The sequence below is a fragment of the Lepus europaeus genome, chromosome 5 (genome assembly GCF_033115175.1).
Source record: "Lepus europaeus isolate LE1 chromosome 5, mLepTim1.pri, whole genome shotgun sequence".
Classification (NCBI taxonomy): Eukaryota; Metazoa; Chordata; class Mammalia; order Lagomorpha; family Leporidae; genus Lepus; species Lepus europaeus.
In genome coordinates, this window is record NC_084831.1 from 105,376,395 (window position 1) to 105,395,512 (window position 19,118).

At 46.8% G+C, this 19,118-nt stretch overlaps 2 protein-coding genes across 2 annotated transcripts; one reads left to right on the forward strand and one right to left on the reverse strand.

Moving 5' to 3' along the window:
* Positions 1 to 278: 278 nt before the first annotated feature.
* WDR77 (WD repeat domain 77) lies at positions 279 to 8,358 on the reverse strand. Its single transcript, XM_062191963.1, has 10 exons — positions 8,060 to 8,358; positions 7,626 to 7,811; positions 6,608 to 6,749; positions 6,305 to 6,354; positions 2,990 to 3,060; positions 2,806 to 2,860; positions 2,290 to 2,361; positions 1,619 to 1,727; positions 1,088 to 1,156; positions 279 to 533 (listed from the first exon to the last, which is right to left on the reverse strand). The coding sequence occupies exons 1-10, from the start codon at positions 8,172 to 8,174 to the stop codon at positions 374 to 376; spliced, it is 1,029 nt and encodes a 342-aa protein (XP_062047947.1). The 5' UTR covers positions 8,175 to 8,358; the 3' UTR covers positions 279 to 373.
* Positions 8,359 to 8,480: 122 nt separating this feature from the next.
* ATP5PB (ATP synthase peripheral stalk-membrane subunit b) lies at positions 8,481 to 18,627 on the forward strand. The gene is made up of 7 exons (XM_062191964.1): positions 8,481 to 8,591; positions 8,827 to 8,863; positions 12,801 to 12,946; positions 13,806 to 13,969; positions 14,336 to 14,461; positions 16,774 to 16,953; positions 18,239 to 18,627. Exons 1-7 carry the CDS (start codon positions 8,552 to 8,554, stop codon positions 18,314 to 18,316), a joined length of 771 nt encoding a protein of 256 aa, XP_062047948.1. The 5' UTR covers positions 8,481 to 8,551; the 3' UTR covers positions 18,317 to 18,627.
* Positions 18,628 to 19,118: the final 491 nt, after the last annotated feature.

Consider the following 19,118-nt stretch of genomic DNA (forward strand, 5'->3'; position numbering starts at 1 on the left):
GAACCCAGGGTGCCCCCATCCCACACCCCACCCAGACACGGGCAATTCCTGAGACAGCTACACGGGAAGCAGTGGACATCTGCGGAGGGGAGGCTGGGGGCGGTGCTCGGGGAAGATGTGGGATGGATTTCTTGTTGATTCCTCCCACCACCAACAACTAGAGATCTGCACACACACCTACACACTTACATTCCCGTGTTCCAAGCCTTTCCTCTCTGTGACTACAGGCTCCCAGAATCCGGCCTCCCTCAGGCAGAGACAGGGCGGATTAACCGCACAGATCTAGGGTGTCGCCCCTCTGTAAAAGGCTCTGGTTGTCTCACGCTGAGGGGCGGGGCACGGGAGCAGATCTGCTTGCCGTCTGAAATCCAACCTACTCGGCCACACTCTCAGGTCCCGGGGCTGGGAGAGGCTCTGTGGGCACGGCATGGTGGATGACTTGATGGTCCCAGCCCACCGTGGTAAGGAGGGAGTGATTGAGCGGGGACCAAGTAGCGTCTCTGACAAAGTCTCTGTGGGCCCGGCTCCTAAACCTACAAGAGAGAAACAAAAACAGTCTGAGCATGGCAGAGACAAGAAAATGCGCACCTGGGGAAGACAGACCCAAAGATGCAGGGCACATTGTCTGTGTGTGGCTTTATCACCAGGACAACAGTGTAACTACCCACGGTGTGTGCCACCAGCCATGCCACCCAGCCCTCCATTCTCATAACAAAGAGTGGCAGACAGAGTGAGGCAGGGACACGAGTCAGGCTCAGACAGCAAGCCACGGCGAAGACAGAGCCCTAACTCAGATCTTGGCTCTGGTGCCTTTTACCCTACCGCAGGCTGCACTGCACAGTCCTGGCTCTTTACGGGAAAAGGCTACATTGTCTCCTGGTGGGAGAGGACTGAAGATTAGACTTGGAAATCCCACCCACCACCCACACTCCTCCTCCCCCAGCAACACAGCCAGCTGTCAACACTCTGCCTGCTTCCGTCAGCCCGTCCCTCCACAGAGGCTATGCCCACTTCTGAGGAGAAAGACGCCCCACCGCCCGCTGCTCCCTGCCCGACTCCGTGTCACGGGATTCCACGCCACACTTACACCTCGGAAAGGCTGGAGTCCAGCACAGCAAGCGAGCAGTCTTCGCTGAGAGAGGCCAGGAAGGGCGTACTGGGAGAGCGAGCAGAGGGTTGGGAGAGGAAAGCCCGAGGATCCCCACCACCACCCTCCCTGGGCCAGCTGCGGCTGAGGTCGCAACCCTGCAAGTCCCCGTTACAAGTTCCAGGGAATGGAGCAAAGTCAGGTTGACCATTATCCTGGCCACAAACCACCGCATCTGGCCCCTCTCTGTGGCCTCGACAGCAACCCAGAAACAGAGGCTCTCCCCGCACCCAGCCCAGGAGCCCACGGATTAGTCACTTTGGGTGCTAAGCAAAAATGAGGCCCCTTTTCAACCATTTTCACACAGCCTATGGAACCCAAGAAAGGTCCCCAGGCTTGAGAGATCTCTGCAGCTCTGAGAGCGGGGCCAGAGTACCGTGTGCTCCAAGGGGCCGCCCAGTCAGCAGTGCTTCGCCTACACAGCCTGTTCCCATTCAGGCCCCTCAGGTCCCCGATGACAAAGGACTGTACCTGTGGGGCGAGAACACCAGCCCAGTGACACACTGCGAGTGCACAGCAGAACTGAGCGCACAGCCCGCACTCTTGGTGTCCACGAGAGAGACAGTCCCATTCTCATCACCTGCAGAACAAAGGGAACACGGTGCAGAGGTTAAGCGCACGGGCTGTGGGGTCAGCCAGATCCAGATCTGAATCCCAGTTTCTCAAGCCTGGACAAGTCGACTGCTCTGAGCATCAGTTTCTTTTGCAAAACAGGAATAACAACTATGAGGTGCTTGTGAAAACTGCGTGAATGAATGAAGCAGCTGTCATTTTAACCATAAGCTATGTCACCGTATGCCTGGCCTCATTACCAAGACAACAGTACCACTCAACACACAATGGGACAGAATTCCCAATACAACAAAGCACTTGCTCTGTGGCTCACTAACCACTAGGCATGCCCAGAATACAGGAGCCAGAACAAACAGGAATCGATTCACTGGGGAAAAAACCATTATGCTCACCAAAGCTAAATTGCAAGTACTTTTGAGTCATGCCCCTTCCTGACCCCTCCATTACTACAATCCATCAGCTCAAGTTGCTGTGCGATGGAGCAGCAAGAGCCTGTGCAGCACCCAGTGAGCTTCCTCTCCCACCCGCCCGTGCCCAGAGCCAACACGCAGTCTGACACGCTGCCTTACCAAAGACAAAGACTTCACTCTGCTGAGGATGCCAAGCCAGTGAAGTAGCAAGGTAGCCAGAGGCATTGCAGCCTGCAAAGGAAAGAAGGATCCAGAATAAAACTCAGAACCCACAGGAAGCACTTTCTCAAAAGAAGTCACTCTAACTCCAAGGAGCACCTTTACTCCGTTTCCCACACCCTGCTAAGGCAGCAGGGTGCTCATTCCTGCACCTCAGAAACTACCTTAATCCATCAGCCTCCTGCGCTTTCCAGACATTAGCTAAGTTTCAAACACCAAGCATGAAGATACCAATTCTGGCCCTCTGCCCACTCATCTGACCAAGCAAATCACCCCCCAGGAACCAGCCCCTCTCCCTCCTTCTCTGTACTCATTGCACAGAGTGGGGTTAGCAGAGCCCCAGCTGAAAAAAATTATGTCACTTATGTCATACACAGCAGTTTTCCTCTGACTCTAGTCAGAGAACATTTCTTCCAGGTAAGCTCCTAGAGCCTCCCCCAGGGCTCTCAGACTCACCCATCTGTGACGCTGGCTTGGGACAGCGGGTATCCCACAGTAAAATTCTATTGTCCTAAAAGAAAGAGGAGCATTCAAATGGTCTCACAAGCCAAAGGACCAACTGCTGGCCAGTTCTCCACACCAGAGACTCTGGCCTACAGAGGGCTGGTGTGTGGTTAGGAGAGCAGAGGCAGCATCTCACCTCACTGCACGAAAGAAACACGGAGTCCTTATGGGGCGAGGCAGCGACACAGGTGACCTGCCCTGCGTGAGCTGTGAAGGAGAGAAAACAAAACATGACAGAGGCAACTGAGGGCTCTACAAGGCAAGCCAGATACAATCAAGGGGTGAGAGGGAATCTGAAGACACAGGCCTGTTGTCATTTAGCAAATTCTGTGAGAGAAAAGGACTAGATAAAACCTAAGAAGAAAGGTTAAAGTGCCGGAGCCGGCCCTGTGGCACAGCGGGTTAACACCCTGGCCTGAAGCGCTGGCATCCCATCTGGATGCCAGTTCGTGTCCTGGCTACTCCACTTCTGATCTGGCTCTCTGCTGTGGCCTGGGAAAGCAGAAGACAGCCCAAGTCATTGGGCCCCTGCATCCGCATAGGAGACCTAGAAGAGACTCCTGGCTCCTGGCTTAGGGTCAGCACAGCTCTGGCCATTGCAGCCATTTGGGGAGTGAACCAACAGATGGAAGACCTCTCTCTCTCTCTGCATAACTTTGACTTTCAAATAAATAAACAATTTAAAAAAAAAAAAAAAAAGGCTAAAGTGTTCTAAAACCTAAAAATGTCTGGGCAAAAAACTTGCAAAGATGATGAAGGAGAAATGAGGGGCTTAGTAAGCACAGTGAACTCCAGTAAGGTATCCTGGATACGGGAGCCAAGTTCAGAATAGCAGTTTTCATAACTGGAGCCCCTGTATCTCCAAGTAAAACACACAATTTTTGAGGAAGTTCGGGGTGCTGATACTTAGGAAAATCAATTTCTCCAAAGTTCTCTTGCCTAAAATTCAACTGCCTCTACTTTCAGTCATGTGTCTCCTACCTTACAGAAGGAACACATGGCTCTTACTCATCCCGAACCTTTCCATGGGGTGTAAAAATCCAAAGGTTCCAACCTAAAGAGCAAAAGGGGCTTTTTCCTAAGAGCCAGGGAGCTCCAGAGCAGGAACACTGGCAAAATTCAGTGAAGGGGACTTAGCTTGTTTCAGTCACATCATGCACTCCAGTATGGCTCTGCGCCTTACCTACACCTAGCAAAAACAGCTGAGAGATCTGATAGGTGTTGTAGGAAGACACTTCTAACACATTTGCCAGAATTTAGCAATGAATTCAACTTTTCTTGATAAAAAGTTAAGTCTAACTTATGAAACTGGCTTAACAATGCATACTGGATTTTTGCCTGAAAGGCTATTTGAGAAGACATTTTGTACAAATCAAACAGGCTTAATCTGCAAATCAAAAATGCTAACAAATACTTGAAAGTATATAAGTATATGATAAATGATGTTAGAAACTATCTCTTTTGCAGCTTAAAATCTTTTAGCTAGCAATTTTAAAACATGAGGGAGTACAGTTTTCAAAATATTCTTTTTTTTTTTTTTTTTGACAGGCAGAGTGGACAGTGAGAGAGAGAGACAGAGAGAAAGGTCTTCCTTTTTGCCGTTGGTGCACCCTCCAATGGCCGCCACGGTAGGCGCGCTGCGGCCGGCGCACCGCGCTGATCCGATGGCAGGAGCCAGGTGCTTCTCCTGGTCTCCCATGGGGTGCAGGGCCCAAGGGCTTGGGCCATCCTCCACTGCACTCCCTGGCCACAGCAGAGAGCTGGCCTGGAAGAGGGGCAACCAGGACAGGATCGGTGCCCCGACCGGGACTAGAACCCGGTGTGCCAGCGCCGCAAGGCGGAGGATTATCAAAATATTCTAAGAGTAAACATTTTTGATGATCACTGCTGTTAATCAGAGGCTGTGGAAACCACTTCCCTACAGTCCTTCAATTAGACTTGCCGTGACAGTTTGAGTAGCTCTCCTCTGACACAGAAGGGTGGAATTAAACTGCCTTCCACAGTTCTTTCCCAGCCCTGGAATGAATGGGTGGTAAGCTAGAAAAGGACTTTATTGCTCCCTGGAAAAAAGCTAAGCTCTGAGATAAGCACCATGGAGATATACAAAAGATGAAGAAAGAAAACATTGTTCCTCTGCTCTCAAAAGCTTTGGACATCCATGTCAGGACTGAGACACGAATGAAAGAAATGCTGAAAAAACAGCTAGCATCATCCAGGAAAGCACATCACATGTCTAAGAAATCAAAGGCAAGCATAGTAGACTGGGGGCACTGGCATTTCAACACTATTTGCCCTTTATGTGAAAGCCCGGGAGATGTGCGAGTCGGTGATTTTTGCTCTGGCCTACAGGTGGACCATGTGAGGGAAAGGGACCCAGCCACTGGAAGACCCACAGTGATCACCCAGCATCCACAGCCCCGAGCCGCACTTCATGTTCTAGACATTATCTTCATGAGGAATGGCTCCCAATGGCTCATGTTGCTAATGAAAGCAAAAAGGAAAAACGTAGGGAAAAAAAAAAAAAAAAAAAGATGGTTCTGACCAGGAAAATAAACATTTTATGAAGGGGAATATTAAAAAGTTCAAGAATGTCAAGGATCTACTGTGACTGGCTCAGGCCAGGACTGCATGCCTACGAGGAGAATGACAGTGAAAAGGGCTTGCAAGCCATGACATAAAAACGGTATTCTGATCTACAGACAGGAACCAATGAACGACCAAAAGAGCCGAAGGTTCCAGGTGTGAGACAGGCTTCCGTCTGTGTGCGGAAGGGCCTGAAAATGACTGGGCGCAGGAGAAATGCACAGCGAGCGGATGGACCAAATGGAAGACGACTCACAAGAGCCTGGGAACCAACAGTAGAGGAACAGCAGAAGCGGAACAGGACTGAGAGTCTGAACTCTCTGTGCTCGAGAAGGAGGTAAGATCATCAACAGAAACAGGGAAAATGAGGGGCCAGTGTTGTGGCGTAGCAGGTTAAACCGCCAACTGTGACACTGGCATCTGTGAGTGCTGGCTGAGTCTCTGCCGCTCTACTTTTGATCCAGCTCCCTGTTAATGTGGCCAGAAAAGCAGCAGAAAATGGCCCCCAAGTTCTTGGGCCCCTGCCACCCTTGTGGGAGACCAGGGTGGTGTTCCTGGCTCCTAGCCCAGCCCTGGCCATTACAGCCATTGGGGGAATAAACCAGCAAATGTCTCTCTCTCTCTCTCTCTCTCTCTCTTTGTAACTCAGCTTTTCAAATAAAATAAATATAACTTTAAAACCAAAAAGAAATAAGGAAAATGAGAAAAGGGATAAGAGCAGATATTGGAGCCTATAATTTTAGAAGAAAACTAGCAGGCAGGCGAACACGGAACTGCTTCTCCAACACCCAAGCAAAGTTCAAATCACCCACAGGGGAAAATAAAAACAAAACAGCTAAGGCCAGGACAAAAAAGAAGGAATACTCACCTCGGTATGAATTTAGCACCATCTGCTGGGCAAGGTCCCAAACTTTGATGCTGAGAAGCAAAAGGAAACGGACACTTAAGCTTGATCTCTCCTACTAACATAAAAAGGCTCAAACAAGAACTTCCTTTCAGCAACACGTCTCACGTCCTTGCTTCCTGGACTCTTCCTATGGTCCATTTGCAATGGACTGCAAAAAGCATGCTATTATCAGTCAACAGCTTCTTATGCCCTGAGCAGGTTAATAGGACAGCAAGGACATGCAAAAGAGGCCCAGAGGTGGGAGCAGCGAGAACAGGGACCCACCAGAAGTCTTTGCCACCACTGACAGCCTGCGTGCCGGAGCTCAGGACACTGATGGTAGACACGATGTCATCGTGCTCGTACTTGCAGAACTTACTGACTATAAGTGTCTCATTCTCATCCAGCTCCCACAGTTCAACCGCACCTGGCGGGGGTGGTTGGGGTAGGGGTTAGGGGTGAGAGAAACATAAGCTTGAATTATATCAAGACAGAAATTCACTTCTAAGACTCAGGTAGTCATCGTTACTAAATGAACATTGCTTTTCTCATAAAAGCAAAAGCCACATCATCAGAGGGGTTAGCCGACTTCCCAGGCTTGTCTTTCTGCTGCATTACTGTCTTCCTAGTAGCAACCCAGGCAACTACAAGGGGGAAGTGCCTCAAAAAAGACAGGAAAAGGCAAAAGTCTCTAGAACCCATGTTTCCACTTCCAGTGAGCGAACAGGGCACAAGGATGAAGACCCCCTAACTGTCAAAGCAGCACACAGTCCAGTGACGCTAACCCTTCCCAACTATTTGGACACTCATAAATATCTGCTGCACTTGACTGTGTGTCTTGCACTTGGTGTGAAGAGCAATCTTCGACGTGCCCCTTTTAAACCGCCGTGCAATGAGGTTTTTTTAGTTTCAAATTTCGAATTTTTTCAGTTTCAAAGTCTCCACTGCTGAGCCTGACATTCAAAACGAAGAATGCAGACATTTAAGAAGAAAATGGAAGGCCTCAGCATCATCTTTAAAATCAAGATCATCCTAGGTCTAGGTTGAGGTTTCTAGCGCACGGTTAGGAGGGAAGGGAAATGGTTCCAACCCAGTTCTTAACTTTGTTGTGGCTTTTCCTAGGATAGCCCACCTGGCAATTTAGAATCTTGGAAAAGATATTTCCCACCTACACAGCCTTTTGCATTCAGGACCTACACTCTCGGGCTCCTCCACGCACTGGTTCGGAACATCACTCAGCCCAGCCAACCCAAGCCCCAGCGCTCCATGCCACACGAGGAGATGAAGGGGGGAAGTGACTCACCTGAATCAGAAGCCACGAGGATCCCTCTGTCCCCCACCCACGTGAGGTCTGCCACTCCGGCCTCTGTCTGGACGCCAGCGGAACAGAAGCCCTCGTTGGGGGCCGCACGGGGGTCCTTGAAAAGCCAGAGGGAGCCGGCCCAGCAGCGGCCGCTCAGGCTGGAGGCCCCGAGGAGCAGCGCCCCATCTAGGGGAGGGACAAGCTGTCAGCGCGCGAGGCGTGGATCGGCCGGTCTCCATGGCGACCGCACCGACCAACACGTGGGCCGAGTCAGGATCTGGGCTCGGGAGCGCGGGGCAGTGCTGGGGACAGCTCGGCGACGCAAGGCAAGAGGTCTGGCCGGCTCGCGGGGCGGGGGTGGGCGGGGAGGGGCATCCCGGGAGGAGCGGCCCGGGCAGGGCTGAGGGAGTTCCCAGGCCCCGATCTCGGCTCACCAGACCGGTACCGCGCAGCCTCCAACTGCCGTTCCATGCAGGCGGGCGCATTCGGAGGAAGGTTCCACTCGCGGGCCGCCGGGGGCACTAGAGGAGGCGGAGTTTCCTTCCGCATCTCCACGGTTCCAGCTTCAATCCTACACCCGAACTGGACGCCGGCCGCAGAGTCAGCTCCAGCGGCAACCCCACGTGGTGCACCTCTGGGCCTCCGCCCCGTTCTGGGGGGCTCCAGGAACTCCACTTCTCGCGATAATTTGTTTCAACGCTCCCATCCCGTTTTCCGGCGGCCGCCCTCGGGCAACAGGTTTTCAGCCCTCCCCTCCCAACCCACTGCGCCTCTTCTCGCGAGAAAAGCAAAATCTCCAGACGAAAGCGAGGAAGGTCGGGGGGAAGAGCACGTTCTCTTCTCGCGAGACTTGTGGGCGGCCATCTTGCTCCCACCCCTGACAGCCTCCGGCCGGGGTCACAGGGACGCCTGGACTTTCGCTGACCATGCTGTCCCGAGTGGTGCTTTCTGCCGCCGCCGCAGCCGGTAAGGGGTATAGACTCTGGTCTGGCCTACCGGGGACACTGTAAAGGAAGAGAGTCTAGGGGTCATAGGGTTGAGAAGGCACAGAAAGGCGCGTTGGGCCTGGGTGGACCGTGATGAGCGCCGCTTGGGAGGGCAAAAAAGGCGCAAGATCTTAGTGATCGGGCACCGCGGGGGCTGGGAAAGGCAGCGCAGGCTTCACCTGGACTTTGCTGACCTGCGCCTTGTGTCTCCGCAGCCCCCGGTCTGAAGAACGCAGGCCTCCTGGGCCCGGGGTAAGTGTGAGAGGCATTCTCTGTGCCCTTGTTTTCTCTCGTTTCATTTCTCTGTGTCTCGCCCTAGCATTAGGCCAGAAATTTCCTTTCTTGAACACTGGTTCTTGTAACCGCCCGGAATGTTGTCCTAAGAGGATAAATAACGTGCGCTAAGCCCCGCCCCTCTCCCGTGTGACCTTCAACCTGACACAGCTGCTAAAGCCAGAATCGAAATTACAAGATTACATACCCAAGAGCAGATGTTACTACGTCAAACAGTGCAGCATGTTGGCTTCCAGCGTCTTCCCGCTTCTTGCCTTTTCCTGCCGGATCATGTTGGAGAAATCATACGTTGAGGCCGTAAACATTTAACTTGTCTAAGGTGCAGCGAGTTTGTACGGCTCGGCGCCTGCCTGGTGAAGCTCCCACACAGTCTGGGGTGTTCGCAGCTGTAGAGTAGTGGTCTGGAGTGGGGGCCGCGTAGAACCTGGCTCCTCCGCTTGTGTGACCTCAGTCTTCCTCTCCCAAACGGGGATCATAGTACAGCTTAGAAGACTCTTCAGTCCTGTGAAACGCTAAGATACTGCTTGATACATAGTATATGCTTAAGAAATATTAGCACCTGTCACTATTAAAAAATTATTTCGTAAGACATGTCAGTTTCCTTTACAGTTTCTGTGTATTTCCAGACTTAACCCTAAAGCTTGCAGAATTTATCCCATGACTTGAGAACTGGCGTTCACTGAGTCAGATTTACAATAAAGTAGCTCTCTAGTTGACTGCATCCAACTTGCCAGAGAAGCCATCCATACAGACATGTAAACAAATAATTATGATTCAGGTAATACACAGTTAACCACATGTACAACTTGCAAGGTACGTTTTTTTCTTTCCCACTCCCTATCATCCACATGAGTAAGTCTCCTTCAGATTACATCTGGACCCTGAGCACTTCTTTCACTGCCAGTAGTCTCTTAACTAGTGCCCTTGGGTCTTGAGTCCTGCCACGTTACAGCCCATTCTCACAAGAAGCCAGGGGGATAATGTCTGTGCTACACCCAGCACCTCCCAGTACGCCTCATCCCTCTTGAAATAAAATTCAAATTTAGTATAACCCAGAATACCCAGTATGAATTGATCCATCCTACCTGTTATTTCCAACTCCTCCTGTTCTGTTTAGCTCGTTCTCAACCATACTGGCCTTGCTGTTCCTCTGAAACTCCAAGTTCTTTCTTACCCCAGGCCCTTTCTGCTTTCCCAGGACTTACCAAAAAAGCCTTACCCTGTTCCAGTACTCCCTGGCCCCTTACTGTTCTCTGTTTTTTGTTTTTTTTAAGATTTATTTATTTATTTTAAAGCCATAGTTACACAGAGAGAGGAGAGGCAGAAAGGCAGAGGTCTTCCATCTGCTCGGTCACTCCCCAAATGGCTGGAGCTGCACCAATTCGGAGCCAGGAGCTTCTTCTGGGTCTCCCACACGGGTGCAGGGGCCCAACGACATAGGCCATCTTCTACTGCTTTCCCAGGCCATAACAGAGAGCTGGATTGGAAGTGGAGCAGCTGGGTCTCGAACCAGCGCCCATATAGGATGCCGGTACTGCAGGCAGCAGCTTTACCCTCTACGCCACAGCGCTGGCCCCCATCCGTGCTCTGTTTTTCTTCGTACCACTTTTAGCTACTGGAAGTTGTGTGGCTGTGCACACTGACACTTGCCACACCCCTCTCTGCAGTGTTGAGGGCTGACATTTCATTCACTGCTGTGTTCCCAGTGTCTGGTATGAGTAGAAAATCAGTAAATGTTTGGTTGTTTAAATCAATGAATGTTAGCCCAAGACTGGGGGAGCCTTTGTAAAGAGTGTGCTTGAGGTTTTCTGAAGACAGGTTGGGTGTAGCAGACATTGGTACAAAGAACCTATCAGGCAGAAAGAGCAGCATAAGGCAAGCATTGGGTTTTTGGGAGTTGTAAGCTGTTCCGCATGGCTAGTGTGTAGGGAAATGAGTGAAGATAAGGCTTATAAAATTTCACAGGTTCTGGATCATGTATGCTACATTAGTTTTCTGTTCAGAAGAGCCTGTTCAAGTCACGTTTGCATTTTAAAAACAGTGATGTGGAGGGTAGGTTTGATAAGCACAGAGATGAGGTTTTGGATCCTTGAACTAGTTTAGGCAAGAGATGATGGAGGCTTAAACTAAGACAGCTATTTGGTGAGGGAATTTGTGTGCAGGTTCTCTAGTGCCATGATTTAAACCATGGTTAAAATGGTTCTCAACCTGGACAGATTTTTGCCTTCCAGGGTACAACTGGCAATGTCTGAAGACTTTTTTATTTTTACCTCTGGATGTATGAATAGGGTCACAGAGGGGAGAGGGAGAAAGTTTATAAAAGCCACAGGGATACAGCTAAACATTCTATAGTACGCAGAACAGCATTCCACAGCAGAGAAATATCAAGTCCAAAATGTCAGCAGTGCTGATGGGAGGTGGTGTTAGGGCTATGGAGTACCTTGATTCAGGTCCCCGCTTCCTGCTAATGGACACCCTCAGAGGCAGTGGGTGATGCCTCAAGTGGTTGGGTTCCTGCCATCCACATGGGAGGCCTGGCTTGGGTTCCCAGCTTCAGCCTGGCTGAGCCCTGGCTGTTGGGGCCTTTAGGGGGTGAACCAACAGACAGAATATCAATATCTGTCTCTCTTTCAAAAAAAATAAAATAGTGCTGATGTTGAGAAAACTAATTTAAATGAAGGAGTATCAAGCATGAGGTAGCTAATATCATTGAAGGCAAAAATAATAGAAGATGAGTATTAAGCAAAAATCATTGAAATGTTGTAAACTCATAAACTGCAAGGGGATAAAAGTAGAGAAAGTAGAAGGGTAGAGAAAGTAGAAGGGTAGAAAAGGGGACAGAAGCGTCCTGAGAGCTTGGAGTCCAAGCTTGACAGAAGCCAGGAAAGAAACTAGGAGATTTCATTTCATTAGAAGCTTAATGAGACATCAGTATTAGCTGTGACTGCTAAAAATGGAATCTCAGGCTCCTTTATTCCAAGAAGAGCTTGCTACTGATGCTAATATATTAATTCAAGCCCAGTATTTGCAATAGCAAGTTCTCAATAAATATTTATGGAATGAATGAATCGGTCAGGCTATATTTAGTGTTAAGTGCTTTATGCCTCTTTTATTTTTAATTTAATTTTATTTTATCTGTGTGTGTGACCAGAACCAGAGAAGGTCTGCTGAACATTCAGGATTATGAAGGAACGGAGATGTTTAACCAGCTATGTGTTATCTTCCATAGAAGAGCTAGAACTAGCAGAGTGAGATTCCAAACATCTATGTGGTAGCTGATTAAACATGAACAGATTTAGAACTGCCCTAAATTAAAAAGGACTGTTGCACATAGTAATTAGCATAGTGTAAAGGGATATTCAGCAAGGTCAAAGCTTTTGGCATAAAGGAGCTTACAACATAGCAGCCATGTAGTAACTGCTTACATAAAACTTTACCATCTGCTAGGCACCACTCTAGGCACTTAATCCTCACTGCAGCCCTGAATTCAAGCCACATCCTTATCCCAGTTAGAGAGATTCGGGATTACGAGAGCAGTTCCTTGCTCAGAGTCAAGAGGCATGTCTAGGATCTTAGCCCAGGGAGTCTGGTTGCAAAGTCCATATTTTTAGATATTTCAGTGCTAATAGCGGGCAAACGGCTTGACTAAGGGATTCCAGGATCAGGATCGTGTAGAAGGTCACATCCCCCCTTAGGGAGTCTGGTTAAGTCATTGCCCTTGCTGAGCTAGTTCCTGCAGCCTGGCCTTCCTGTTCCTCCTCCGTTCTCTCACCTTTCCGCCAGCTGGTGGGAGACTGCTTCCATCCTCACCCCCATCCATCGTTTCTGCTAGCTGCTTGCACGTTGTGCTCTCTTGGAAGACGCTTTCATTTATTTGTCCAATTGCTACCTTTAGGATATTGCAGGCAACAAGGATCTTCCACACAGGGAAGCCAAGTCTTGCCCCTCTACCACCTCTCCCTGAATATGGAGGGAAAGTTCGTCTTGGGCTGATCCCTGAGGAATTCTTCCAGTTCCTTTATCCTAAAACTGGTGTCACAGGTGAGCATTTGTCCAGTCTTCGATAGGATGTCTGGATGATAGCACGAAAATCAAGTCAGCCCTTTTGAAAAGGAATTGTGAGGGTGATTCAGTATAACAATTACTTTGATTGCCCGGGCTTACTCTAAGTTTGTTTGAGATTGTAACTTAATTTTATAGAATCTGCATTTGTTGATAGCCAGTTTTTTAAATGCCTGCTCAGTGCACACGTGATTCTAGGTATACATTGGTGAACTAAGCCCCTGCAATATTTATGTCTTAAATCCTACCTCATGGTTTGTGTCCTTTTAGAACTCATGGCCTGGTTAAAGATAACCATATTTGAAACATTGTTAAATGCTGCAGGAGTTGAGAATCTTGATAATTAGTTCTTCCTTTTATATCTGTGGCTTTACAGTCATTTCTTATTTGTCAGGGTACTGTTCAACAAAAGTAGACAAGGAGTGGCTCAGTGTTATCCTGTCCAGTGTTCCCATTCAGTCTTCTGTTTTGCTAGAGGAGTCACTTCAGACAGTCACCTGACATCTCTGCAGGCGGCTCCTGGGGAGCTGGTGTACGGCCATGGTTTCTCAGTTTCCTCAGCTCTGTGAGGAAGGCACTTTTCCCATTTGCGGAAACTTGGAGATTGTTGGATTGCTCAGCTTATAAATTACAGAATCAGGACACAGGTTTCCTTGAGTCCAGTTCTGTGTTCTCTCAACTCTGCCATATTGTTGCTCAGTCTATTGTTTGGTCTGTGAATCTGATTATTCTAAATCATTACTTAATTTTGCCTTCAAACAATCAAATGCAGTTTTTTTCTATCTTTGCCTTTTTAGCATAGCATACCCATTTGTAAAGTAACTCTTTGTTTTTTTAGGACCCTACATGCTTGGAACTGGGCTTATCTTATATTGTCTCTCCAAAGAAATATACGTGATTACCCCAGAGACCTTCTCCACCATATCAGTAGTAGGGTTACTTGTATATGTAATTAAAAAATATGGTGCCTCAATTGGCGAATTTGTGGATAAACTCAATGAGGTAAGAACCGTAGACCTTATTTCCCATTAGACTATAGCAGAAACACCAGGGCTATCTAGTCATGCATGTGTTGGAGGGAGAACATACAGAAATGAATCTAATTATAACAACTATAAGCGTTTATCAGTGTTTGCTACTAATTTGAGATACACTTCACAATTTTTCCATAGCTTTATTCACTAACGAGACCGTGTAGCTAGTATGGGCAATTCTTTTTAAGGATTTGTGTCTTTTTCCCTGTAAGTAGGTGGTCTCTGTAAATGTATTCACAGATGGCGGATACAATGTGGAGGAAGCATCATATGAATGTGTTTCTCTTACCGTTGGTGCTCTCACTGACCTTTGTTGCCTGTGTCATAATTGCAGCAAAAAATCGCTCAGCTAGAAGAGGTGAAGCAGGCTTCCATCAAACAAATCCAGAATGCAATTGAACAGGAGAAGTCACAGCAGGCTCTGGTTCAGAAGCGCCACTACCTTTTTGATGTGCAGAGGGTAGGTTTTGGAAGTTTCTAAGAATATGGATATTCATTTATGTACATTAGAAAAAATCAGAATTTCTTATAAGGAATGGTTAAATAGGTTGAGCATATTCTGTTTAGAAAAGAGGTGTGGGTAGAGGTTGGGGACTGCTGCTACTGGGACATTTAAGAACTGTCAAGTAGGAAAATAATTGTGGCTATCCTAAAATTAGAAATAGTGGAAGTTTTAAAAGAATCCACACAAAAGAAAATTATCATTAATTTATAGCTAATGAGAAAATGGCATGCACTGTCCAAGAAAGACATAGATGAAATACACACTGTGTAGTTCATACAAACTTGATATAAGAAAACCTTACTTGACATATTTGCTATAAGAAAAACTGATAACTTAAATTCCAAATTCACAAAGCAAATTCAGATGGCATTAGCATGTATTGCCATGGTCAGAGCATAATGAAATTCTAAAATACTTAGTTTCCAAAATAATTTGTAAGAACATGTTCAAGTGTTTTGCCATTGTTTACTTTGGACTTAATATTTAAAAGTGAGGTGTTCTTACATTGAAATTTGCTATTATAATAGCACTTGTTAAATGCTAAGCTAGAGTAAGTATCTGAAATATTGAGGATCTAGACCAGTATTTCTCTATGTGATCACAACACTATATGCTTCAAAGTCATCTTTAATATAGAGTTTGTTGGTTTTTTTTTTTTTTTTTTTTAAGATTTATTTATTTGAAAGAGTTAGAGAGGTAGAGACAGAGTTCTTCCATCTGCTGGTTCACTCTCCAAATGGCCGCTATGGCTGAAGCTGAGCCAATCCAAAGACAGGATCCAGGAGCTGCTTCTCGGTCTCCCTCATGGGCACAGGGACCCAAGCACTTGGGCCATCTTCTCCTGCTTTCCCAGGCCCTAACAGAGAGCTGAATTAGAAGAGGAGCAGCTGGGACTTGAACTGGCGCCCAGTTGGGATGCTGGCAGGCCAAGGCCTTAACCCACTGTCCCACAGCGCCAGCCCCCAGTGTAGAGTTGCTAACCCATTCTAAGACTTGAGGAATCAGACCCTGTTTTACCTACCCAAGAATCTGTAGTCTTAAAGATTTTAAACCTGATTATGTGAAAATCTCAGAAAATGTCAAAGCCTCTTTGCATAGTTAGGTTCTAAGTGCAGAATGTTCTCTGCCTTGTGCATGGTGTACACACACCACATGAACACATACACTCATACACATAAATTCTGGCTGTGTTTGTGTGTGTGACCAAATTAGAAGATGTGGCTTTTTCATGAGCACCAGATGGTAGTGATGTGTTTAGTATTGTTTAGTAGATGTTTAATAGATGTTTAGTATCGTTTAATAGATGGTTTAATGTTGTTTTTCCTGTGTGGGAGCTCTTGCCAAGGCAAGGTGCAGGAGGGAGTAGTTCCTGTTTTGTTGGGCAGTCAGTAAAGCTCTCTCATGTGCTATTTGAGCAGAGACCTGGAAGAAGTGATGGTGTGAGCTGTGTAGACTTCTGGGAAATAGTGTTCCAGGCAGGGGGAACTACATAATGGCCAGGACCCCAAGCTTGGAAGTTTGCTTGATAGGCAGGGCACAGTAAGGAAGCCAGCACAGGTGAAGTGGAGCAGGCAAGGCGGAGAGGAAAAGGAGGCCACTGGGTAGACAGCAGTGTGCCAGAATATGCAAAGTCTCACAGACTGACTTGTAGTGCAAATGAGAGTCATGGAAGGCTTTTAAGGAGGACAGGACTTCACAGTTTACAGGATCACCCTGACTGACTGGTAAATTGCCTCCAGTTGTGTTTGCGTTGGTTCGAGATACCTGTGTGTTGGCCAAGTAGAGATCTTCGAGAGCATGGGCTTTGTGGCGTGACTGCTTTTTTTCAGACCTTGACTTCACAATTTATTAGCCAGACCAACCAAATCCAAGAGCTTGGAACTCCACCCAGGCCTTCCACATGGATAGCAGGGGCCCAGGCACCTGTGCTGTTTCCCACTGCTTTCTCAGGCACATTAGAGGGAGCTGGATTGGAAGCAGAGCAGCTGAGAGTTGAGCTGGTGCTCCCAGCATGGGATGCTGGCATCACAAGCAGCAGCTTAACCTGCTGCACTACAACACTGGCCCCTGCATGCATTTTTAAAAATATTTTTACCATGTGCTGTTAAAATTTTTTACTGTATATATCGTACCTATTCCAATTAAATGAGAGAATTTGACATAAAATATTAAAAAGTAGTCGTACCTTGTAACTGGCAGAATCCTTGGAGTGGAAATATTCTTTCAAGTATGCAAACGACATTCAGCATTTCTTAATTTTGTTCCAGAATAACATTGCTATGGCCTTGGAGTTGACGTACCGGGAACGGCTGCATAGGGTGTACAAGGAGGTGAAGAATCGCCTGGACTATCACATCTCTGTGCAGAATATGATGCAGCGGAAGGAGCAGGAGCACATGATAAACTGGGTGGAGAAGCACGTGGTGCAGAGCATCTCTGCACAGCAGGTCAGTGGCGCACACTCTGAAGGGTACTGGGTCAGACCAGCTGCTGCTGGTGCTGTGCGCAGTGTTACCGTGGGAATAGCTGGCATACGGTGACCCTGGTTGGTTTTTTTGGGTAGTGCTACCCTAGAAGATGCTGCACAGCTGCCATGACAACTTTGCCCTTTCCTCAAAGTTTGGTTACCAAAGGGTCTCTCACCGCATAGTTCAAAAACAGTGGAAAGATGGCAGGCCTTGTTCAAGTTCTGTCATTTGGGGTAACATGAAGTTTTTAAATTTCTCTATGGAGTATAACATGAGCCCCTTCCATTTCCTAGTCCACAATTTCCATTTCATTCCCTCTTGCTAGCTACTTAATTTATTGTGAATATTTTATCATTTGCTTAAAATTTTGTTATATATTTCATTTATTTATGATTTGATTTCTTCTTTCCCAGATACACGGTACATTTAGGCCTTTCTAGTCATTTTGTTTTCTAATCCTGTGCAGGTTATACAGAAAGTCTGTCAAAGTCTTTTTTTTTTTTTTTTTTTACAAATTTATCTCTTACATTAAAGTAATTTGTATGTGTAAGAAACAGAAAATACAAAAATGCGTGGAGAAGAAACTAAAAATTATTTTCATTCTTTCCAAGCATTTCTATATTGCTAATATTCCTGGGTTGGGTATCTTTTTAAAGCAGCTGTTAGTTATATAAGCCAACATTAATGGCAGTTATTTGGCTTCACATAAAATATAGTTTTTACTCTTAGAAGATAAGAGTTGGGGCTTAACTGATAAAGCCACTGCCTGTGATGCCGGCATCCCATCTGAATGCCGGTTCAAGTCCCAGCTGCTCCACTTCTGATCCAGCTCCCTGCTAATGGCCTGAGAAAAGTAGCAGAAGGTGGACCAAGTGTTTGGGCCTCTGCCACCATGTGGGAGACCCAGATGAAGCTCTTGGCTTTGATCTCGCTTTAGCCCTGTCTGTAGGAATCACTTATGGAGTAAACTGGGCAGTTGGAAAATCTCTCTCTCCCCCTTTGTAGCTCTGACTTTCAGATAAATAGATAAATCTTAAATAAGAGGGAATTTTAACTAAGTCCCAGGATTTGCTTAAAATAAATTGTATCTTCTCTATGTTAAATAATTGTAACTAATTTATTATACTTGTAAATTTTTCTAAGAGTCTTATTAAGCCAGTAATCATGTCATTCTGGTTTAGTAAAAAACATATTTTAGAATTACAGCGTTTTTACCCTTTACTGTTCTGGAAAGATTAACACGATTTTTCTTTCCTTGTCGCAGGAAAAGGAGACAATTGCCAAGTGCATCGCAGATCTAAAGCTGCTGGCAAAGAAGGCGCAGGCACAGCCAGTTATGTAGTGCACCTGTCCAGGTGGAGGCCATTAGAATCAGTTGACTCATCAGATGGAAACTAAATGTGACTGTTGCCCTCTCCTGAAGTTACACTTTATCTTTCCTAAAAGTGAAATTTGGGTTTCATAAAATGAGAGAACTCTTGGCCAGTCATGTTTCTCATCCTTTGTTCTATGTATTTCGAGTTGTTCCATGATCACGTTTAATGAGCAGTTTGCTTTTATTAAAACATGCTGCCTGACTAAAAGATTATTCAGTCACACTTTGAAATTATAATTAATTCTACCATCCTGCAATAAAGTGAAAATTGAAATATTTTTCAAGTTGCATAATTCTATAAAATGCTGCTTAACATTTGTCATATGGGTAAAAATTAAAGATGTCATTAAACTGTTACCTTGTTTATGAGACCATTTATAGCTAACTGATAAGTTATAGGAAATTTAAAGCTTCTTAAGGTTCTTGGAACACTGTATATCAAACATGTTCCTGACTTGTTGCCACCTTGGTAGGAGGGCCTAAAAAGGATATTATGGACTCAGTGTGTCCTAAAGTCACTTCTGAGAGTCCAGCTGTTTCTCTCGGAAAACAGCACTTATTGACGAGGATGTGGGGACATTGGAACCTTGTGCACTACTGATAGGAGTTTGAAGTGGTATAGCTGCTGTAGCAAGCTGGGCACAGTGGCTTAAGCTACTGTTTGGGATGCCCATATTCCATATCATGGTGCCTGGTTCAAGTTCCAGCTTCCCCTCACCTCCAATCCAGCATCCTGCTAAAGTGCTGGGGAGGCAGCAGATGAAGACCC